This window comes from Hyperolius riggenbachi, chromosome 2 (genome assembly GCF_040937935.1).
Source record: "Hyperolius riggenbachi isolate aHypRig1 chromosome 2, aHypRig1.pri, whole genome shotgun sequence".
NCBI classification, from domain to species: domain Eukaryota; kingdom Metazoa; phylum Chordata; class Amphibia; order Anura; family Hyperoliidae; genus Hyperolius; species Hyperolius riggenbachi.
Window position 1 is genome coordinate 94,586,347 of NC_090647.1, and position 20,507 is coordinate 94,606,853.

The 20,507-nt window shown below is 43.8% G+C and overlaps 1 protein-coding gene across 1 annotated transcript in view; it reads right to left on the minus strand.

Annotated features, from left to right (window-relative positions):
* The window catches only part of CCDC169 (coiled-coil domain containing 169), a 51,280-nt gene that overhangs the window by 17,249 nt on the left and 13,524 nt on the right, over window positions 1–20,507 (minus strand). Inside the window, exons 3-6 of the mRNA XM_068267077.1 lie at window positions 17,260–17,370; window positions 16,007–16,047; window positions 13,706–13,804; window positions 10,668–10,721 (exon numbers count right to left, since the gene is read on the minus strand). Coding sequence (XP_068123178.1) covers window positions 10,668–10,721; window positions 13,706–13,804; window positions 16,007–16,047; window positions 17,260–17,370 — 305 coding nt within the window. The remainder of the gene's footprint in view (window positions 1–10,667; window positions 10,722–13,705; window positions 13,805–16,006; window positions 16,048–17,259; window positions 17,371–20,507) is intronic.

Below are 20,507 nucleotides of genomic sequence, written 5' to 3' on the forward strand. Positions count from 1 at the left end.
CTTGCTACTGCAACAGAAAAAAATATATTCTGTCATTTAAAAATAACTCAGGAGAATGGAAACAAATATTTTATAAATACAGTATACCAAATATGAGCAATTCAACACTGTGATTATAAGATATTAAATAAAACCTGAAGCGGAAAAAAATGTATGATACAGTGGGCTGCAAAAGTATTCGGCCCCCTTGAAGTTTTCCACATTTTGTCATATTACTGCCACAAACATGAATCAATTTTATTGGAATTCCACATGAAAGACCAACACAAAGTGGTGTACACATGAGAAGTGGAACGAAAATTATACAGGATTCCAAACATGTTTTACAAATAAATAACTGCAAAGTGGTGTGTGCATAATTATTCGGCCCCCTTTGATCTGAGTGCAGTCAGTAGCCTATAGACATTGCCTGATGAGTGCTAATGACTAAATAGAGTGCACCTGTGTGTAATCTAATGTCAGGACAAATAAAGCTGCTCTGTGAGGGCCTCAGAAGTTGTCTAAGGGCTGAGACACATCAGAAAAGCTCCCCAAACGCTAGAGGTTTGAAAAGCTCTTCCCAATGTAATGCTATGGGAGTTTTTTACAAAACCCCATCACTCCAGTGTGCATAGACACATAGGATAACATTAGCAGGAGGTTTCAAAAACTCAAAACGCTCAGAAAAACTCCTTTGGTGCGCACCAGGCCTAAGAGAATATTGGGAGCAACAACACCGTGAAGTCCAAAGAACACACAAGACAGGTCTAAGACAGGTCAGGGATCAAGTTATTAAGAAATTTAAAGCAGGCTTAGGCTACAAAAATATTTCCAAAGCCTTGAACATCCCAAGGAGCACTGTTCAAGCGATCATTCAGAAATGGAAGGAGTATGGCACAACTGTAAACCTACCAAGACAAGGCCATCCACCTAAACTCACAGGCCGAACAAGGAGAGCGCTGAACAGAAATGCAGTCAAGAGGCCCATGGTGACTCTGGACGAGCTGCAGCTCAGGTGGGAGACTCTGTCCATAGGACAACTATTAGTCATGCACTGTACAAAGTTGGCCTTTATGAAAGAGTGGCAAGAAGAAAGGCATTGTTAACAGAAAGCATAAGAAGTCCCGTTTGAAGTTTGCCACAAGCCATGTGGGGGACACAGCAACCAGGTGGAAGAAGGTGCTCGGGTCAGATGAAACCAAAATTGAACTTTTTGGCCAAAATGCAAAACGCTATGTGTGGCAGAAAACTAACACTGCACATCACTCTGAACACACCATCCCCACTGTCAAATATGGTGGTGGCAGCATCATGCTCGGGGGGTGCATCTCTTCAGCAGGGACAGGAAGCTGGTCAGAGTTGATGGGAAGATGGATGGAGCCAAATACAGGGCAAACTTGGAAGAAAACCTCTTGGAGACTGCAAAAGACTTGAGACTGGGGCGGAGGTTCACCTTCCAGCAGGACAATGACCCTAAACATAAAGCCAGGGCAACAATGGAATGGTTTAAAACAAAACATATCCATGTGTTAGAATGGCCCAGTCAAAGTCCAGATCTAAATCCAATCGAGAATGTGTGGCAAGATCTGAAAACTGCTGTTCACAAACACTGTCCATCTAATCTGACTGAGCTGGAGCTGTTTTGCAAAGAAGAATGGGCAAGGATTTCAGTCTCTAGATGTGCAAAGCTGGTAGAGACATACCCTAAAAGACTGGCAGCTGTAATTGCAGCAAAAGGTGGTTCTACAAAGTATTGACTCAGGGGGCTGAATAATTACGCACACCCCACTTTGCAGTTATTGATTTGTAAAAAATGTTTGGAATTATGTATGATTTTCTTTCCACTTCTCACATGTACACCACTTTGTATTGGTCTTTCATGTGGGATTCCAATAAAATTGATTCAGGTTTCTGGCAGTAATGTGACAAAATGTGGAAAACTTCAAGGGAGCCAAATACTTTTGCAACCCACTGTATAATAAATTGTATGCCTAGTACAGATAACGAATAGAACATAAGTAGCAAAGAAACGGGTGTCATGTTTTTTAGAAACCACACTCTGGGCTTGATTCACAAAAGGATGCTAACTTAGTTAGCACGCCTAAAAGCCCCTTAGCACACCTAAAGCCCTTTAGGACGCGCAAAGTTTTGCGCTGCCAAACGGTGCGGCGTTTTGGGCGCACCCAGTGCGACGTTTTAGGTGCACCCGGTGCAACGGTTTGATCACACCCGGTGCAATGTTTCGCGCGCACCGCACAGCGCTAAACTTTGCGCGCGATCAATAAAAGCTTTTAGGCGTGCTAACTGAGTTAGCACCCTTTTGAGAATCGAGCCCTCTGTATTTTAAAGAGGAACTCTAGTGAAAATAATGTAATAAAAAAAGTGCTTCAATTTTACAATAATTATGTATAAACTAGTGACCTTAGCCCGTTTAAAAATGGGCTAGGTCTGCCATTACTTCGCCGCGTGCGCCCGCCGCGCGCTCACACGCCGGCCTCTTCTGGCACCGTCCTCCTCCGGCTCTCGGCAGTGTCTCTGCGTCTTGTCCCTGCACATGTGCAGTGCAAAAAAGCACCGACACAGGGACAGACGCAGGGACACGCAAATTATATATAGAGATGATTTAGTTAGTGTTTGCCTATTGTAAAATCTTTCCTCTCCCTGATTTACATTCTGATATTTATCACATCGTGACAGGGGCGTAACTAGAAGTCCCCGTAGCCCCCCTGCAAGAATTTGCAAGGGCTTCACATTATTCCGATCTGCAAGGGCTTCACATTACTTCCTGTTTTAACATGGTGACAGGGACGTTTTACCAGGAAGTAATGTGAAGCCCTTGCAGATCGGCAACCTCCGGTGGTGAATGGAGGTAATTATAGCTGCCGCCGCAGCTGCTGACACTTAGATAGATGCAGGAGGGGGAGCGCAGAGGGGAGAGCCCGAGGTGAGGGAGGGGAAGGGGACTGTCCCCCCTCCCTGCTGATATGCAGCATGGCTTATCCCTCATGCTGCGACCACTTCTGCCCCCCCCAAAACGGCCATATATGTACACCACCAGCGAGTTGGACGCAGGGCAGGGCGAATGACGGCTCACCCTGCTGCTGTCCAAATACCTGGCGGGGTAAAATACTATTCCTCCTCTGAATTGTAGCAACTCAGCGGAAGAAGTAATTTGGGGTCCAGCAATCACCAGAACCCTGTATTACCTGTGCGTGGAGCCTCATTCAGAAGCAGCCGGAGCTGCGAGTGCGTCAGGCTGTCTCCCTGTCCCTCTCTCTTATTGCAATTCCTTGGTGAGTCAATCTCCGTTACACTTCTTCTATTTACACTACCTGTACTGTGTATTCGAATATTTTTGGTATCTACCTCAATTGACTGTTGCACTTATTTGCACTCAGCACATGACACTGTATGAATTTATAATGTTATTTATAACGGACTAGCTGATTGCCCGGGTATGTATTTGGCTGGTGTTGGCTGCGCCCACGTTTTCTAACCCTAACACACAATTACTCAATGACCAAGTTTGTGAGCTTTGTGGTCTTTGGCATCAAAAATCTGCATTGAAATGAAACAAATCTGATTGTCTGTGGCTCTACCCCTTTTCAGAATTTGAACCCCAGTCACCCAATGACCAATTGTATCAGGTTTGAGGCTTGTGCCATTAACAGTGCAAGAATGCCAGCAATTAAATATTCCCCTTGAAAATGAATAGGTGAATTTTGATTGGCTTTTGTAGGCTCCACCCACTTTTCTGAAAATGAATCCCAGTCACCCAGTGACCAACCCTACGATAAACAGTGTAAGAATGGCTGCAGTTTACATTTTCTCAGTGAGATTTGTATTTGCGCACTTTTTGGTTATGGGAATAAAACGTATCCTATGTTATTCCAGGTAATGTACTATGTGTGTGCCAAATTTCATTAAAATCCATTCAGCCATTGTTGCGTGATTGAGTAACAAGGATACAAACATCCAAACTTTTGCATTTATAATATTAATGTAATTGTTCAATTTGCAATTGTATTTTTCATGTGGTTTGGAAGAGCACTATCCATTGATTGGCCCCAATTAATATAACAAATATATGTATTTTTAAGATTTATTATCATAGCACCTGTCATGGGAGGGGTGTTATTTATCTATAACTTGAGGCCTCATTCACATCTAAAATCGAAATCGCTGATGAGAGTGATTTTTGATTTTTTTAACGTTTTTTTCACGCCTCCCGGTGCTCCAATGCGATTTTGTGCAAAGCGCTTTTGTAAGTGCTTTTGCAGAGCAATTCCGTTTTTCACTTCCTGATGTCAGCCAGGAAGTGAACTCTTTGACCCGGAAAAGAATAAATACAATGCATTTATTCTTAAAACTGCAAACGCAAACGCCCCACAAAGCATAGCGCTCTTCCAATACCTTCCATTATAGCAAAATCACCCCAAAAATGGTACAGGCACCGCTTTGGGAAGTGCATCTCATAGAGATTCCTTGCACAAGCGTTTTGTGGGCGATTTCGAAAATCGCCTGCGCTGGAAAAAAGGCAGAAAACGCCTCTAGTGTGAATGAGCCCTAAGGGAGATTTTAAATGAATCAGGATTTTATTGTTTTTAATGAATAAGTCTGCAATAAATTGACATTTATTGATCACTCAATCATTGGTTATTGGCCAATTGTTTATTTATGTAATGGATTTTCCTCATATGGGTAACTTCTTTTCTCTTTTTTGTGAGTTACCTGTGCGTGAGGTGTGCACTATAGCACGAGGGCCAGCACCAGGCCCTGAAAGCAGCTGCTTCGGTTGGATAAATTTCTTAAAGCCGGATTAAACTCAATACATGATGAATAAAAAAAAAAATATCCTATATAATAAGAGACAGGTGTCCCTGCGTACACCTGTCTCTGTGTAGCTGGGTCCGTGTCCGTACCCAGACAGCCGTTGGGACTCGAGGACGCGCGCGCTGACAGCATTAGAAAACAGACCTAGAGCCCTTGGGTCGACTAGTATATATATATATATATATATATATATATATATATATATATATATATATATATATATATATATATATATATATATTATATGGTGCTCTCACAATATATGTACTGCACCTGTAACACCTTTTTCTCTGTCCGAAGTTTGTCGGTAAATACTTCTCTTTAAAGGATATCCGAGGTGACATGTGACATGATGAGATAGACATGGATATGTACAGTGCCTAGCACACAAATAACTATGCTGTGTTCCTTTTTTTCTTTCTCTGCCTGAAAGAGTTAAATATCAGGTATGTAAGTGGCTGACTCAGTCCTGACTAAGACAGGAAGTGACTACAGTGTGACTCTCACTGATAAGAAATTCTAACTATAAAAAACTTTCCTAGCAGAAAATGGCTTCTGAGAGCAGGAAAGAGATAAAAAGGGTCAATAGTTCATGAATTTTAGCTCTGGCATATTTCAATGAATGTGTCATTGAGCCAAAACAATAAAACAGTTAAAACTTAAAAAGTAGATTTTTAAACATAAAATAAAACTGTGGAATATTTTAAAAAGTCATTTTTAGGAGAAAGAAGATAGATACAATCGTTTATTTCATTAGTTTACTTTCGCCTCGGGTGTCCTTTAACCACTTAAGGACTGCAGTCATAAAACCCCTTAACCACTTCAGCCTTCAGTCGTTTTCACTTTATGCATCCGAGCAATGTTCACCTCCCATTCATTAGCCTATAACTTTATCACTACTTATCAGAATGAACTGATCTATATCTTGTTTTTTCCGCCACCAATTAGGCTTTCTTTGGGTGGTACATTTTGCTAAGAGCTACTTTACTGTAAATGCATTTTAACAGGAAGAATAAGAGAAAAACGGAAAAAATCATTATTTCTCAGTTTTCAGCCATTATAGTTTTAAAATAATACATGCCTCCATAATTAAAACTCACGTATTGTATTTGCCCATATGTCCCGTTTATTACACCGTTAAAATGATGTCCCTATCACAATGTATGGCGACAATATTTTATTTGGAAATAAAGGTGCATTTTTTCCGTTTTGCATCGATCACTATTTACAAGTTTAAAATAAAAAAAGTATAGAAATATTTCATCTTTACATTGATATTTAAAAAGTTTAGACCCTTAGGTAAATATTTACATGTTTTTTTTTATTATTGTAATGTTTTTTTTTATATTAAACATTTTATTTGGGTATTTTTTGGGAGGGTGGGATGTAAACAGAACTTTTATGATGTAAATGTGTGTTAGGGTTTTTTTTTTTTACTTTTAGTTGTAGTTTTACTTTTTGGCCACAAGATGGCGGCCATGAGTTTGTTTACATGACGTCACTCTAAGCGTAACATACGCTTAGAGGGACGCATGGGGGATGCAACAGCCAGAAAAAGCGGAGCTTCTGAGAGAAGCTGTCGCTTTTTCTGCGGGGGAGAGGAATCAGTGATCGGGCACCATATACCAATTCACTGATTCGTAGGCTACCGATCTGCGGCTGGGAGCGAGCGTGCACGATCGGCCGCGGGAGCGCGCAGACGCGCACATGGCCTCCTGGGCGTAGCTAGTACGTCTAGGAGGCCAAAGTAGTTAAGGACCAGACACTTTTTTTCCATTCAGACCACTGCAGCTTTAACGGTTTATTGCTCGGTCATACAACCTACCATCTAAATGAATTTTACCTCCTTTTCTTGTCACTAATACAGCTTTCTTTTGGTGCTATTTGATTGCTGCTGCGATTTTTACTTTTTATTATATTCATCAAAAAAGACATGAATTTTGTAAAAAAAAATGATTTTTTTTACTTTCTGTGCTGACATTTTTCAAATAAAGTAAAATTTCTGTATACATGCAGCACGTAAAATGTGGACATACATGTTTTTGATAAAAAAAAAAACAATTCAGCCTATATTTATTGGTTTGGGTAAAAGTTATAGCATTTACAAACTATGGTGCCAAAAGTGAATTTTCCCATTTTTAAGCATCTGACTTTTCTGACCACCTGTCATGTTTCATGAGGTGCTAAAATTCCAGGATGTTATAAATACCCCCCAAATGACCCCATTTTGGAAAGAAGACATCCCAAAGTATTCACTGAGAGGCATGGTGAGTTCATAGAAGATTTTATTTTTTGTCACAAGTTAGCAGAAAATGACACTTTGTGACAAAAAAAAGAAAAAAAAAGTTTCCATTTCTTCTAACTTGCGACAAAAAAAAAATGAAATCTGCCACGGACTCACTATGCTCCTCTCTGAATACCTTGAAGTGTCTACTTTCCAAAATGGGGTCATTTGTGGGGTGTGTTTACTGTCCTGGCATTTTGGGGGGTGCCAAATTGTAAGCACCCCTGTAAAGCCTAAAGGTGCTCATTGGACTTTGGGCCCCTTAGCGCAGTTAGACTGCAAACAATTGCCACACATGTGGTATTGCCGTACTCAGGAGAAGTAGTATAATGTGTTTTGGGGTGTATTTTTACACATACCCATGCTGGGTGGGAGAAATATCTCTGTAAATGACAATTTTTTGATTTTTTTTACACACAATTGTCCATTTACAGAGATATATCTCCCACTCAGCATGTATATGTGTAAAAATACACCCCAAAACACATTATACTACTTCTCCTGAGTACGGCGATACCTTATGTGTGGCACTTTTTTGCACCCTAACTGCGCTAAGGGGCCCAAAGTCCAACGAGTACCTTTAGGATTTCACAGGTCATTTTGCGTCATTTGGTTTCAAGACTACTCCTCACGGTTTAGGGCCCCTAAAATGCCAGGGCAGTATAGGAACCCCACAAATGACCCCATTTTAGAAAGAAGACACCCCAAGGTATTCTGTTAGGAGTATGGTGAGTTCATAGAAGATTTTTTGTCACAAGTAAGCGGAAATTGATTTTAATTGTTTTTTTTTCACAAAGTGTCATTTTCCGCTAACTTGTGACAAAAAATAAAATCTTCTATGAACTCACCATACTCCTAACGGAATACCTTGGGGTGTCTTCTTTCTAAAATGGGGTCATTTGTGGGGTTCCTATACTGCCCTGGCATTTTACGGGCCCAAAACCGTGAGTAGTCTGGAAACCAAATGTCTCAAAATGACTGTTCAGGGGTATAAGCATCTGCAAATTTTGATGGCAGGTGGTCTACGAAGGTGCGAATTTTGTGGAACCGGTCATAAGCAGGGTGGCCTCTTACATGACAGGTTGTATTGGGCCTGATCTGATGGATAGGAGTGCTAGGGGGGTGACAGGAGGTGATTGATGGGTGTCTCAGGGGGTGGTTAGAGGGGAAAATAGATGCAATCAATGCACTGGGGAGGTGATCGGAAGGGGGTCTAAAGGGGGGATCTGAGGGTTTGGCCGAGTGATCAGGAGCCCACACGGGGCAAATTAGGGCCTGATTTGATGGGTAGGTGTGCTAGGGGGTGACAGGAGGTGATTGATGGGTGTCTCAAGGTGTGATTAGTGGGGGGAATAGATGCAAGCAATGCACTGGCGAGGTGATCAGGGCTGGGGTCTGAGAGCGTTCTGAGGGTGATTGGGTGCCCTAGGGGCAGATAGGGGTCTAATCTGATGGGTAGCAGTGACAGGTGGTGACAGGGGGTGATTGATGGGTAATTAGTGGGTGTTTAGAGGAGAGAACAGATGTAAACAGTGCACTTGGGAGGTGATCTGACGTCGGGTCTGCAGGCGATCTAATGGTGTGGGTGGGTGATCAGATTGCCCGCAAGGGGCAGGTTAGGGGCTGATTGATAGGTGGCAGTGACAGGGGGTGATTGATGGGTGGCAGTGACAGGGGGTGATTGATAGGTGATTGACAGGTGATCAGTGGGTTATTACAGGGAAGAACAGATGTAAATAATGCACTGGCAAATTGATAAGGGGGGCTCTGGGGGCAATCTGAGCGTGTGGGCGGGTGATTGGGTGCCCGCAAGGGGCAGATTAGGATCTAATCTGATGGGTAACAGTGACAGGTGGTGATAGGGGGTGATTGATGGGTAATTAGTGGGTGTTTAGAGGAGAGAACAGATGTAAACAGTGCACTTGGGAGGTGATCTGACGTCGGGTCTGCAGGCGATCTAATGGTGTGGGTGGGTGATCAGATTGCCCGCAAGGGGCAGGTTAGGGGCTGATTGATGGGTGGCAGTGACAGGGAGTGATGGGTGATTGACAGGTGATCAGGGGGGATAGATGCATACAGTACATGGGGGGGGGGGTCTGGGGAGAATCTGAGGGGTGGGGGGTGATCAGGAGTCCCCAGGGGGCAGTTTAGGGACTAAAAAAAAAAATAGCGTTGACAGGTAGTGACAGGGAGTGATTGATAGATCATTAGGGGGGTGATTGGGTGCAAACAGTGGTCTGGGGGGTGGGGGGGTCTGAGGGGTGCTGTGGCGATCAGGGGGCAGGCAGATCAGTGTGTTTGGGTGCAGACTAGGGTGGCTGCAGCCTGCCCTGGTGGTCCCTCGGACACTGGGACCAGCAGGGCAGGAGGCAGCCTGTATAATACACTTTGTAAACATTACAAAGCGTATTATACGCTTCCTATGCAGCGATCGTCGGGTTAACAACCCGCCGGCGCTTCCGATTGGCCGGCGGGTTGACGTCGCGGGTGGGCGGAGCCTATTGCCGGCGGATGCGCGCGCATCCCAGCGCACGATCCCCGGCAAAACAGTGTCCCAGGACCCGATGCCATTCTGCGTTACGTGGTCCTGGGGCTGCCACTTTGCCGCCGCCAATCTACAGTGGGCGGTCGGCAAGTGGTTCAATTCATCCTAGGTGAACATCCATATTGAGTTCCAAAAATCACTCCCAAGACCGCTCCAAAAATCGCAATCACTGAAAAAAACGACGTCCTCTTTTTCAGCTTAGGAAATAAGGGACTGCAGGTCCAAACAGGTACATTGTCCTGAATGTGTAATGAATTACCGTATTTTTAGGACTATAAGACGCTCCTGACCATAAGACACACCTAGGTTTAGAGGACAAAAGACAGGGGGAAAGAATATATACTAAACCTGGTGCATGCATGATAAAGGGGCATAGCTAAATCTCTATGCGGATAGCATCTTGATTAAGGCTCTGACCACACTTGTCCAGTTGCAGATCAGATCCCATTTCGAAATGGATCAGTTTTTCTAAAAACTGATCAGTTTGATCAGATGTCCTTTAGAAGCATACGTTTCCAGTCCGTTTAAACGTATGTCCTTTCTTCATGTGTGTTTCTATTGGATAAGAGATGATGTTGAGGGGCGGAGCAGGCAGTAGGCAATCCGTTTTTGCCTGTTTTGTGTGCAAAAGTTCTCTGTGTAGAGGGAGATCCGTTTTTGTGTAGCCTTTCACTACACCTCCGTGTATCCGGGTTCCGTGAAAAACCCGCAAACCGGACTTTCCGTTCAGTTCTTCAAAACGTTTTTTTTTAAAGTGTGTGAACACAGCCGCTATTTTAAACAATGGTATCCGTGGCTCCGGTTTTGATCTGGGCCAAAAAGCGGAGCCATGGATGTAATTTTTGTGTGAGCCGGCCCTCAGCATAAGAACTTAGTATTCATGTAATATTAGCAAGAGGACTCTCATATCGATAACACGCAGTACGAGCTTTAATCACTTTGCCAACATGCTGCCCTGCAATTATCTCCAGTCAGGGAGAACCTTAGTAAATGTAGCCCAAATGTCTTTAAACAGAGTGTACAAACCTGAGCAATTTCTGCAATGTACATTCTCCTTTCATCGTTAACTCTGTAGTATGCCTGCAGAGGAAACAGAAAACACATTCATTGGGTCCAGTCAAACATTCTAACAACTCTAGAGTATTTGCTGAGTGGCTCTAATTTACTCAGGCATTCATACTGCATACGTTGGCTGATCATTAATTCCTGCTGTCGGCCAATAGCTTTATGCAGGTTCTGGAAGAGCTTCAGTCTGTGATAACAGAAGCCAGGGTGTTCTCTATTCCAGGGTGTTCTCTGCTTCTGAGCACTTGCACACATTAGTGGGACGAGAGGCTGCAGTACTGCCCAGAAGCATTCTACATGGCTGTCTGAATAAGCCTGCATCTGGCTACAGAGTGCGTGTTGTAGAATGTAGAACATCCATAGGTTACACCAATAGGAAGAAAGGGGAAGTCTTGTAGGGTAAACAGACAGCAATAAATCTTTGATCGAGACTCTAAACCTTTACTTCACTAAATGTGGCCATACAGCTGGCTATACTGTGCCCCGATCGACCATCCAATTCAATAATTTTATTGCATCAGATGAAAATCAGTGCATAACAAGCATGCCGGATCGACGAATCAACTGGAATTCTGGGCCAAAATCGACTAAAAGTATTAATCAAGCAGACTGGAAAATCTTGGTCTGACGTGGTTGTTTCGGTAACGGCATACTATATAACAAGCAACGAACGCAACGGACACCTGGCCACTGTACCCCCAAATGTAAATATCCCCACCCGGTGGCTGTGCATTGTAAATCTCAACCTTACCAGCTGCAGCAACTGCCAGTCACCTCCGCTGTCTCTCCTGAGCGCCACTAGGTGCATTTGTATTATGTCACAGGCACCACGTGGTATACATGCCACCACGTGCTAGTGTTCAATGTGCTAGCGGCGCTCAGGGGAGACAGCGGAGGAGACCGGGCATTAGTGCAGCTGGACAGGTGGGATTACAATGGGAAGGGGGTGGATTAACATTTGGGGGGTGAGCAGAATCGGTGGCGTCATGCTGAAATTGATCGGGAATCAACCTGTGGTGTACGGGCAGCCAACAGATCTCTCTCTGCTCAGATTCTAATATAGAGATCTGTTTCGTGGTCAGTCTGCCCATAATAGGTCGGTAAATGCCTTATTTAGTATATGAGACTTTTTTCCCGAATTCACTAAGATTTTCACACATGGGGTCATAGTTCAATAATTTACCTAAAATATGGCTTCAATTCAAGACCCGTTCTGTAAAAAGTAGAGGGCTAACCAGCTGTGGCTTAGGTCTTGGCAGCAAGCTGTGTTCTGCTACAGTGATGTTTTCCTGCTCGCGCCTGTCATGTGCCATCACGTGTTCCTGCGGGTAGGAAGATGGATCGGGGAGGGCTTGATCGTCAGGAGGTGTCGCTGTAAAATTCCCTGATCTATCTTCTGGTGTCTTCAAGTGAGCATTCTGCTAAGACCTATCTGTTGTCCACATCGACCAGTGTTGTCCACCTTTAGATTCTTTGGAAATCCTTAGTCGTTCGGGTTCAGGTGCTCTGTAAACATCTGTTGTAACCTAAGTGTGGAGGCGGTAGAGGGGGTAGCAAGTCTCATTTGGTGGTTGGGACATTTCCTAACATTCGGCTGCTGTTCACTGTTATGATAAGGTTTACAGCTGAGGGTTTTAGGCTAATGCTGGGGATACACGGTACGTTTCTGTACCGTGTATCAACCAGCTGATCCGGCCAGCTGATAATATTCAGCTGGCCCGATCAAGCCGCTCGACCTTCGCCCGCTCAATCCCCGCCGGCGGACAATGGCAGGGAATCAAGCGCTGATAAGGAAGCACCAGCGGGGGCGAGCGGTAATCGATCCGCGCACAAGCGGTTGGGGTCGATCCGGCGGCTAATCGAGCCGCCGGTCGACCCGTGTATCCCCAGCATAATGCTCATAACACACTTCTAATCTACAGCAAATTTCAGCAGACATCTTCTTACTTCAGGAGCATCAATTAACAGCCTGCAGGACTGCTCACACCTTCCTTTCATTCCAGTCTGACAGATAAGAGCAATATCCTTAATGTGAAGAAGCAGGCTTTTTACTAGATAGGATGTCGGCTTAAATCCACCTCTTAATATATTATTTATTCACCACTGCAACCTCTATGGACCCACATTCACATGCAAAACAATCAGCCACAAACACTGCAGTTGAGATTAAACCAAAGTACACATTAAACTGTGCAGATCTGCTCCATTATCAGTTGAGATGGCGACTCTGATTACAACGCTGAAGCCTGACTATCCACGCCATCTTGCCATGCAAACAGCAAGGCAAGGAGTATATCACTGAAGCTGGGGAATTCTGATACATACCAGCATTCCAGTGAACTGTTATACGAACAGGGTTACTCATGTCCAAGGAGCTGTCATCTCTACGGACAGGGGGAACTAACTGAATATTTATGATCAGCCTATGGAACAATTTAGTGGAAAAGGTCGCAATGTATGTGGATGAAAATGGGGTATTAATCATTTGCACGACTTTCAAGTAGCCCGGGAAAAAACTATACCCCTGAAGAAGTGAACAATATTTGTTTTACGGTTCACGAAACGCGTTGAAAATAATCGTTTATGGTCTCGGCAGGCATATTACTACTATTCAAAACAGATTGTAATACGGATACTAATGTCCCTTAAGGCTAGGTCCACACTTGTCCCCTGCAGAACGGATCTGTTTAAAACTGATCAATTTTTGTAAACAATTTTTTTTTCTCTCCGTTTTGAGAGAAATTGCTATTTTTTGCAAGAACGTTTCCAGTCCGTGGAAACGTCCCCAGCCCTGGCTGTGGGTGGGGGGCCACCATGCTGGAGGGGAGAGCAGGCAGGAAGGGGCAGCGGTGGGGAGGGGGGTTGGTCCCCCCCTCCCTCAGCTGCTCTAAATAACTGCTTTACTTTTAGACCTGTATTCCCCTCCAACCAATCATTATAAAGAAGTTGCTCAGCGTTTTCTATAGTACACAGCATGCATGTACACTGATTCTGGATACCTTCGTTTCTTGTTCTATTCGAAGCTCAAAATCTTTTAATTGATTCTCTATTGAAATCTTCTCATCCTCCAAATGTTTGAGGTACTGATTTAGAGCACCCTGAAAGTACATTGAAGAAGACAATGACAGTGAAGCTACAGCTGAAAGGGTTACTCCACTTCACATCACACAATCTAATAATAATAATAATAATAATAATGATAATAGCAACACTGGAAGAAAAAAACAAAAACAATATTCTTTTAAATTGCAATCATCTTGCGTTAAATGCTGTTTAGTACTGTTACAACTAAATTTGGGAGAAGGTGCCTCCTAGTGGTCAATTATTGCAATGCTTTTCACACTGTTAGCAAGCATAACATGCACCTTTACCTTTAGAATTATTTCTGTTTCTACATCTTTCCGGAAATAAGTTTGTTGACAGTAGACGTCACAGAGGCGATAGACTTAACGGCAATACTGCTGGAATCAGGTACACTTTAGGCCCATTTACACTTGCATTGCAAGTGTGCGTTGCGTTACTCTGTTTTATCACAGGGTAACGCAACCACAATGCAAGGCAACGGGGCCTCGCACACTTACTGCGTTGCGCTGGAAGTTTCCAAATGTCTGCCGAGCCGCCTCAAAGTCAACAGCGCATTAGCAGCTGACTTCTAATGCGGCAGAAGTAATGTAAGAAAAATGGGAAACGCATACCTTTTAAAAAGGTTTGTGGCAGTGTTGCAGCACGCATGCGCAGAGTGGCCGGAATCCCAGTGACTTCCTGTCCAGCAGGGAATAGGTCACTGGGCGAGGAGCGGCGCTATGCTATGCATATGACTCTGTTGGGCTCTGTTTTTTGCGTTGTGGTGGGATTTGGCAGGGGGGGCATCGCATAATTAGTTATAAATCCGGCCTTAATGAGACTCTGTAACAAAATTTTGAGCCTCATTTCTTTGATCCTAGAGGTTCCTATGCATGTTCTAATGTGGTCTGTCTTACTGCAGCATTTTATAGTTGCACTGTCTCTGTAATAAATCTTATCTCCTTACCTCTGTCGTGTCTGTCGGGCTGAGGCTGGAATGTGCAGCACTGCTTGTCATTGGCAGAAGCTTTACACAACCTCTCCAAGCTCTGCATGAGTCACACAGTAAGCTATTTGTAAACACTGCCTAAAACTGTTAATTACAAGCCAGGATTGCAGCGGGGGTGGCAGAAACAGGAGAACATAATGAAGAGAATGGTATGCTTTTTATTGTAAGAATTTTAGAGTACAGATTCTCTTTAACCACTTGAGGACCCAGCCTTTACCCCCCCCCCCCCCCCTTAAGGACCAGCGCTGATTTAGAAGATCTGTGCTGGGTGGGCTCTACAGCCCCCAGCACAGATCAAACAACAGGCCGAGCGACCAGATCGCCCCCTTTTTTCCCCACTAGGGGGATGATGTGCTGGGGGGGTCTGATCGCTCCTGCATGCGTGTGGGTGGCGGGGGGGCACCTCAAATCCCCCTCCACTGCAGGATTCCCCCTCTCCCTCTTCTCCCTCTCTGCCCCGGATATCGGAGGCTGCACAGGAACGGATCTGTGCTGTGCAGCCTCTAACAGGCTCCTGCCTGTCATGTGACAGCGATCTCCGGCCGCTGATTGGCCGGGGATCGCTGATCTAGTACAACGCTGCGGATTATTTCCGCTTGTGTTTACATTTAGCCTGCGAGCCGCGATCGGCGGCCCGCAGGCTATTCACGGAGCCCCCCGCCGTGAATTGACAGGAAGCAGCCGCTCGCACGAGCGGCTGTTTCCTGATTGATTAGCCTGCAGCCGGCGACGCAGATGTGCGTCGCTGGTCCTGCAGCTACCACTTTGCCGACGCGCGTTATGAGTGCGCGGTCGGCAAGTGGTTAAAGAGGACCTTCAGAGTAAATAATAAAATCCGGCAACCTGCAAGTAAATAAAAGTTATATTTACCCGAGAAGCCTTGTCCTGCGATGCCGTCCCGACGTCCCTGCATCCCCCGACTTCTGGCGCCTGGCCCCGCCTCCTCTCTCTCCTTGGAGAAAAACGCGAAGCTATTTGCTCTCTGGGGAGAGGAGGCGGGGCCAGGCGCCGGGTGATGCAGGGACTTCGGGATGGCATCGCAGGACAAGGCTTCTCAGGTAAATATAACTTTCTTTTACTTGCAGGCTGACGGATTTTACTATTATTTATTATTTACTCTGGAGGTCCACTTTAAGCAAATTAATGAAGTTTATTAATCTTCCATGTGGTAAACCATCAGAAATTAGCTTCCATTTCCTAAGTCAGCTGCCCACACTTCAGATCTTACCTCAGGCATTTGATCAAAGGAGCGAATGGATGAGAGTCGATCTAAAGCAAGAAAAAATATATTTTTACAGGTCATTCTTGTCAAAATCAGCAAAACAACAGTGCTATTTATAGAATAGCTGGAGCACTGCATCAGTTTTTATTCTGTCATGATTGGACTGTAGTTATAAAAATATGGATGTTTATCTTTCTTCTTTTAATGATGAAAGATAGACACCAATATTAACCATTTATTACTATTAAAGGGAAAGGCCGAGCTAACTCCACCCCCCCCCCCCCCCAAGATCTACTTACCTGGGGTTTCCTCCAGCCCCTGGCAGCCTATCTGTCCCTCACCCCTCTGAGGGACAGTTAGGTGACAATATACTCTGTACAGTGCTGCGTAAGATGTCGGCTCCTCTGCCTCTAATACTTTTAGCCATAGACCCTGAACAAGCATGAAGCAGATCAGGTGTTTCTGATATTATTGTCTGATCTGACAAGATTAGCTGCATGCTTGATTCTGGTGTGTGATACAGACACTACTGCAGCCAAATATATCAGCAGGGCTGCCAGGCAATTGGCATTGTTTAAAAGTAAACAAATATGACAGCCTTCATATTCCTCTCACTTCAGTTGTCCTTTAAAGGGAACCTGAGGTAAGAGGGATATGGAGGCTGACATATTTATTTCATTTTAATCAATACACATTGCCTGGCTTGCCTTGCTGATCCACTGCCTCTAATACCTTGAGGCCCCTACAGTGCTTCACGTCATGGTTCTCTCCTCCGCCACTTCCACCTTGCAGTGGCCATTAGTCTCTATGAGACTGGCCACATTACCTGCAGTGCAACGCAATGCCATGGAAGTGCTTAGAACTACGCAGAAGCGACACAGCCTCTGCAGTGCATTGCTGAGCATTACCACTCAGGGCATGATTGCATTAGAGACAATGGTATGACAACAATCTATTATAGATTGTAGTGGTGCAGCGAGCATGCACTGATGTACTTCCTGTCCAGCAGAAAGCACATGGTCCCAGTGTTCAGATACAAATATTGATGGTTCAGCCCCACCCTCCCTAAGCACTGAAGTATAATGAAGAGTGTCAATCTGGCTCACTACAAACCAGCTTGATGCAGACTAATCTCCATGCTTCTGTAGATGCTAGTAACCAATAGGGGTTCTGCTGTATTCTCACATCACCTTATATGGCAATACATCTGCAGTTTTGGTAAGAGCCTGATTGGAAGCTATTATATCTGTGAAACATACCTGTTGGGTTGCCTCTTAGGTGCTCTGTTTTTTCTTGTAGCTTGTGAATTTGCCGCTCCAGCTGTCTGTTTAATTCAATTTGTGTCTCAAATCTGGTTTTCCACTCGTTGCCTGAGAAAACAGGAAATGACCTCTCAGCAATAACAGGCCAGTGAAAGGAAGTATAAAGATGTACTGTCCATACAGCCTAATTCTAGTCACATAGGTTAACTTTCCATCATTATTCAGTGGCGTTTTAGCTCTAAAGAATGGATAGCATCAAGGCAAAAACCAACTGACTAAGGCCCGGTTCACATTAGCGGTTGTTTGCCAAACGGACCGGATGACCTGACCGGATCCGGACCGGATCCGGATCGGAACCGTACGGTTCTGATCCGGATCCGATCCGGATCCGGTCAGGTTGCATCAGGTGGCAATCAGGATGCGATCCGGATCCGTTTGGCAAAATATACGTAAAAAAAAAAAAAATGTTACATAGTTACATAGTTACATAGTTACTTTGGTTGAAAAAAGACATACGTCCATCGAGTTCAACCAGTACAAAGTACAACTCCAGCCTGCTCCCTCACATATCCCTGTTGATCATAAAATCCCTGGATTAACATCATTGGCATTACCTAGTAATTGTAGCCATGGATGTCATTCAACGCAAGGAAAGCATCTAAGCCCCCTTTAAATGCAGGTATAGAGTTTGCCATAACGACTTCCTGTGGCAATGCATTCCACATCTTAATCACTCTTACTGTAAAGAACCCTTTCCTAAATAAATGGCTAAAACGTTTTTCCTCCATGCGCAGATCATGTCCTCTAGTCCTTTGAGAAGGCCTAGGGACAAAAAGCTCATCCGCCAAGCTATTATATTGCCCTCTGATGTATTTATACATGTTAATTAGATCTCCTCTAAGGCGTCTTTTCTCTAGACTAAATAAACCCAGTTTATCTAACCTTTCTTGGTAAGTGAGACCTTCCATCCCACGTATCAATTTTGTTGCTCGTCTCTGCACCTGCTCTAAAACTGCAATATCTTTTTTGTAATGTGGTGCCCAGAACTGAATTCCATATTCCAGATGTGGCCTTACTAGAGAGTTAAACAGGGGCAATATTATGCTAGCATCTCGAGTTTTTATTTCCCTTTTAATGCATCCCAAAATTTTGTTAGCTTTAGCTGCAGCGGCTTGGCATTGAGTACGATTATTTAACTTGTTGTCGATGAGTACTCCTAAGTCCTTCTCCAAGTTTGATGTCCCCAACTGTATCCCATTTATTTTGTATGGTGTTAGACCATTGGTACGACCAAAATGCATGACTTTACATTTGTCAACATTGAATTTCATCTGCCATGTATGTGCCCATATAGCCATCCTATCCAGATCCTGTTGCAATATAACACTATCTTCCTTAGAGTTGATGATTCTGCACAATTTTGTATCATCTGCAAAAATAGCAACATTGCTCACTACTGTATCCACTAGGTCATTAATAAATAAATTGAAGAGCACTGGACCCAGTACAGACCCCTGTGGGACCCCACTGCTAACAGTCTCCCATTTTGAGTATGATCCATTGACCACAACTCTTTGTTTTCTGTCCATTAGCCAGTTCCCTATCCAAGCACACAGACTCTTCCCCAGTCCTTGCATCCTCATCTTTTGCACCAGACTTTTGTGGGGAACAGTGTCGAATGCCTTAGCAAAGTCTAAGTATATCACATCTACAGCATTCCCAATATCCATATTAGCATTCACTACCTCATAAAAGCTGAGCATGTTAGTCAAACAGGACCTGTCTTTAGTAAACCCATGTTGATGCTGAGAAATAAGATTATTTTCTACTATGAAGTCATGTATAGTATCTCTTAGTAACCCCTCAAATAGTTTGCATACAACTGATGTTAAGCTTACAGGTCTATAATTTCCTGGATCTGATTTTTTGCCCTTCTTAAATAATGGGAAAACGTGGGCTGTACGCCAATCCACTGGGACTCTGCCAGTCGCAAGAGAGTCACAAAAGATAAGATAAAGGGGTTTATCTATAACTGAACTTAATTCCCTTAGGACCCGAGGATGCATGCCATCCGGGCCAGGTGCCTTGTCTATTTTTAATTTATTTAGTCTTGCCTTTACTTCTTCCTGCGTTAAGTATTTAATATTACAGTTAGAAGATTGAGACTCTTCCGCCTCTGTAATTTGCAACAGTGCTGTTTCCTTTGTAAAGACAGAAGCAAAGAAAGCATTTAATAACTCTGCCTTACCTTGGTCATCCACCATTGAGTTCCCACCCTCATCCTTTAGGAGTCCTATACAGTCAACCTTTCTTTTTTTAGAGTTGATGTACTTGTAAAACTTTTTTGGGTTAGATTTGATATCCCTAGCGATTTGATTTTCAGCTTCGATCTTTGCCAGCCTAATTTCTTTTTTACAATTTTTATTGCACTCCTTATAATTGCTTAGTGCAGCCTCGGTCCCCTCCTGTTTTAGGACCTTATAGGCATTCTTTTTCCTCTTCATTTTATCTTTAACCTTTCTATTCATCCATAGAGGCCTTTTTTTATTCCTAGACATTTTGTTTCCATATGGGATATACATACTACAATATTGATTGAGAATACGTTTAAAAGCTTGCCATTTCCCTTCAGTGTCCTCCCCTTGTAGTACATTATCCCAGTTCACCAAACTTAGTGCCTGCCTGATTTGATTGAACTTTGCTTTTCTAAAATTCATAGTTTTAGTGGTCCCGCTGCCCCGTGGCCTATCAGTCACCAGATCAAACGTTATCATGTTGTGATCACTATTTCCCAAATGTTCTTGAACCTGCACATTTGATACATTATCTGGTCTATTCGAAATGATCAGATCCAGTAACGCATTCCCCCTAGTTGGTTCCGTTACCATTTGAGTCAAGTAATTGTCCTGTAGTGCTGCCAGAAATCTGCTGCTTTTACCAGAATGGGTAGCCTCAATACCCCAGTCAATGTCTGGAAAGTTGAAGTCGCCCATAACTATGACCTCATTTTTACTTGCCGCTTTTTCAATTTGCTGTAGTAATTGCAGTTCTGCAGCTTCATTAATATGAGGTGGTCTGTAGCATACCCCAATAAGCAATTGGCAACTTTTATTTCCACCATGAATATTTACCCAAACGGACTCCACATCTTCGCAATCTTCCTCCATCTCATCGTTGAGGACAGCTGTAAAAGAATTCTTAACAAAGAGACAAACCCCTCCACCTTTTTTCCCTGTTCTATCCCT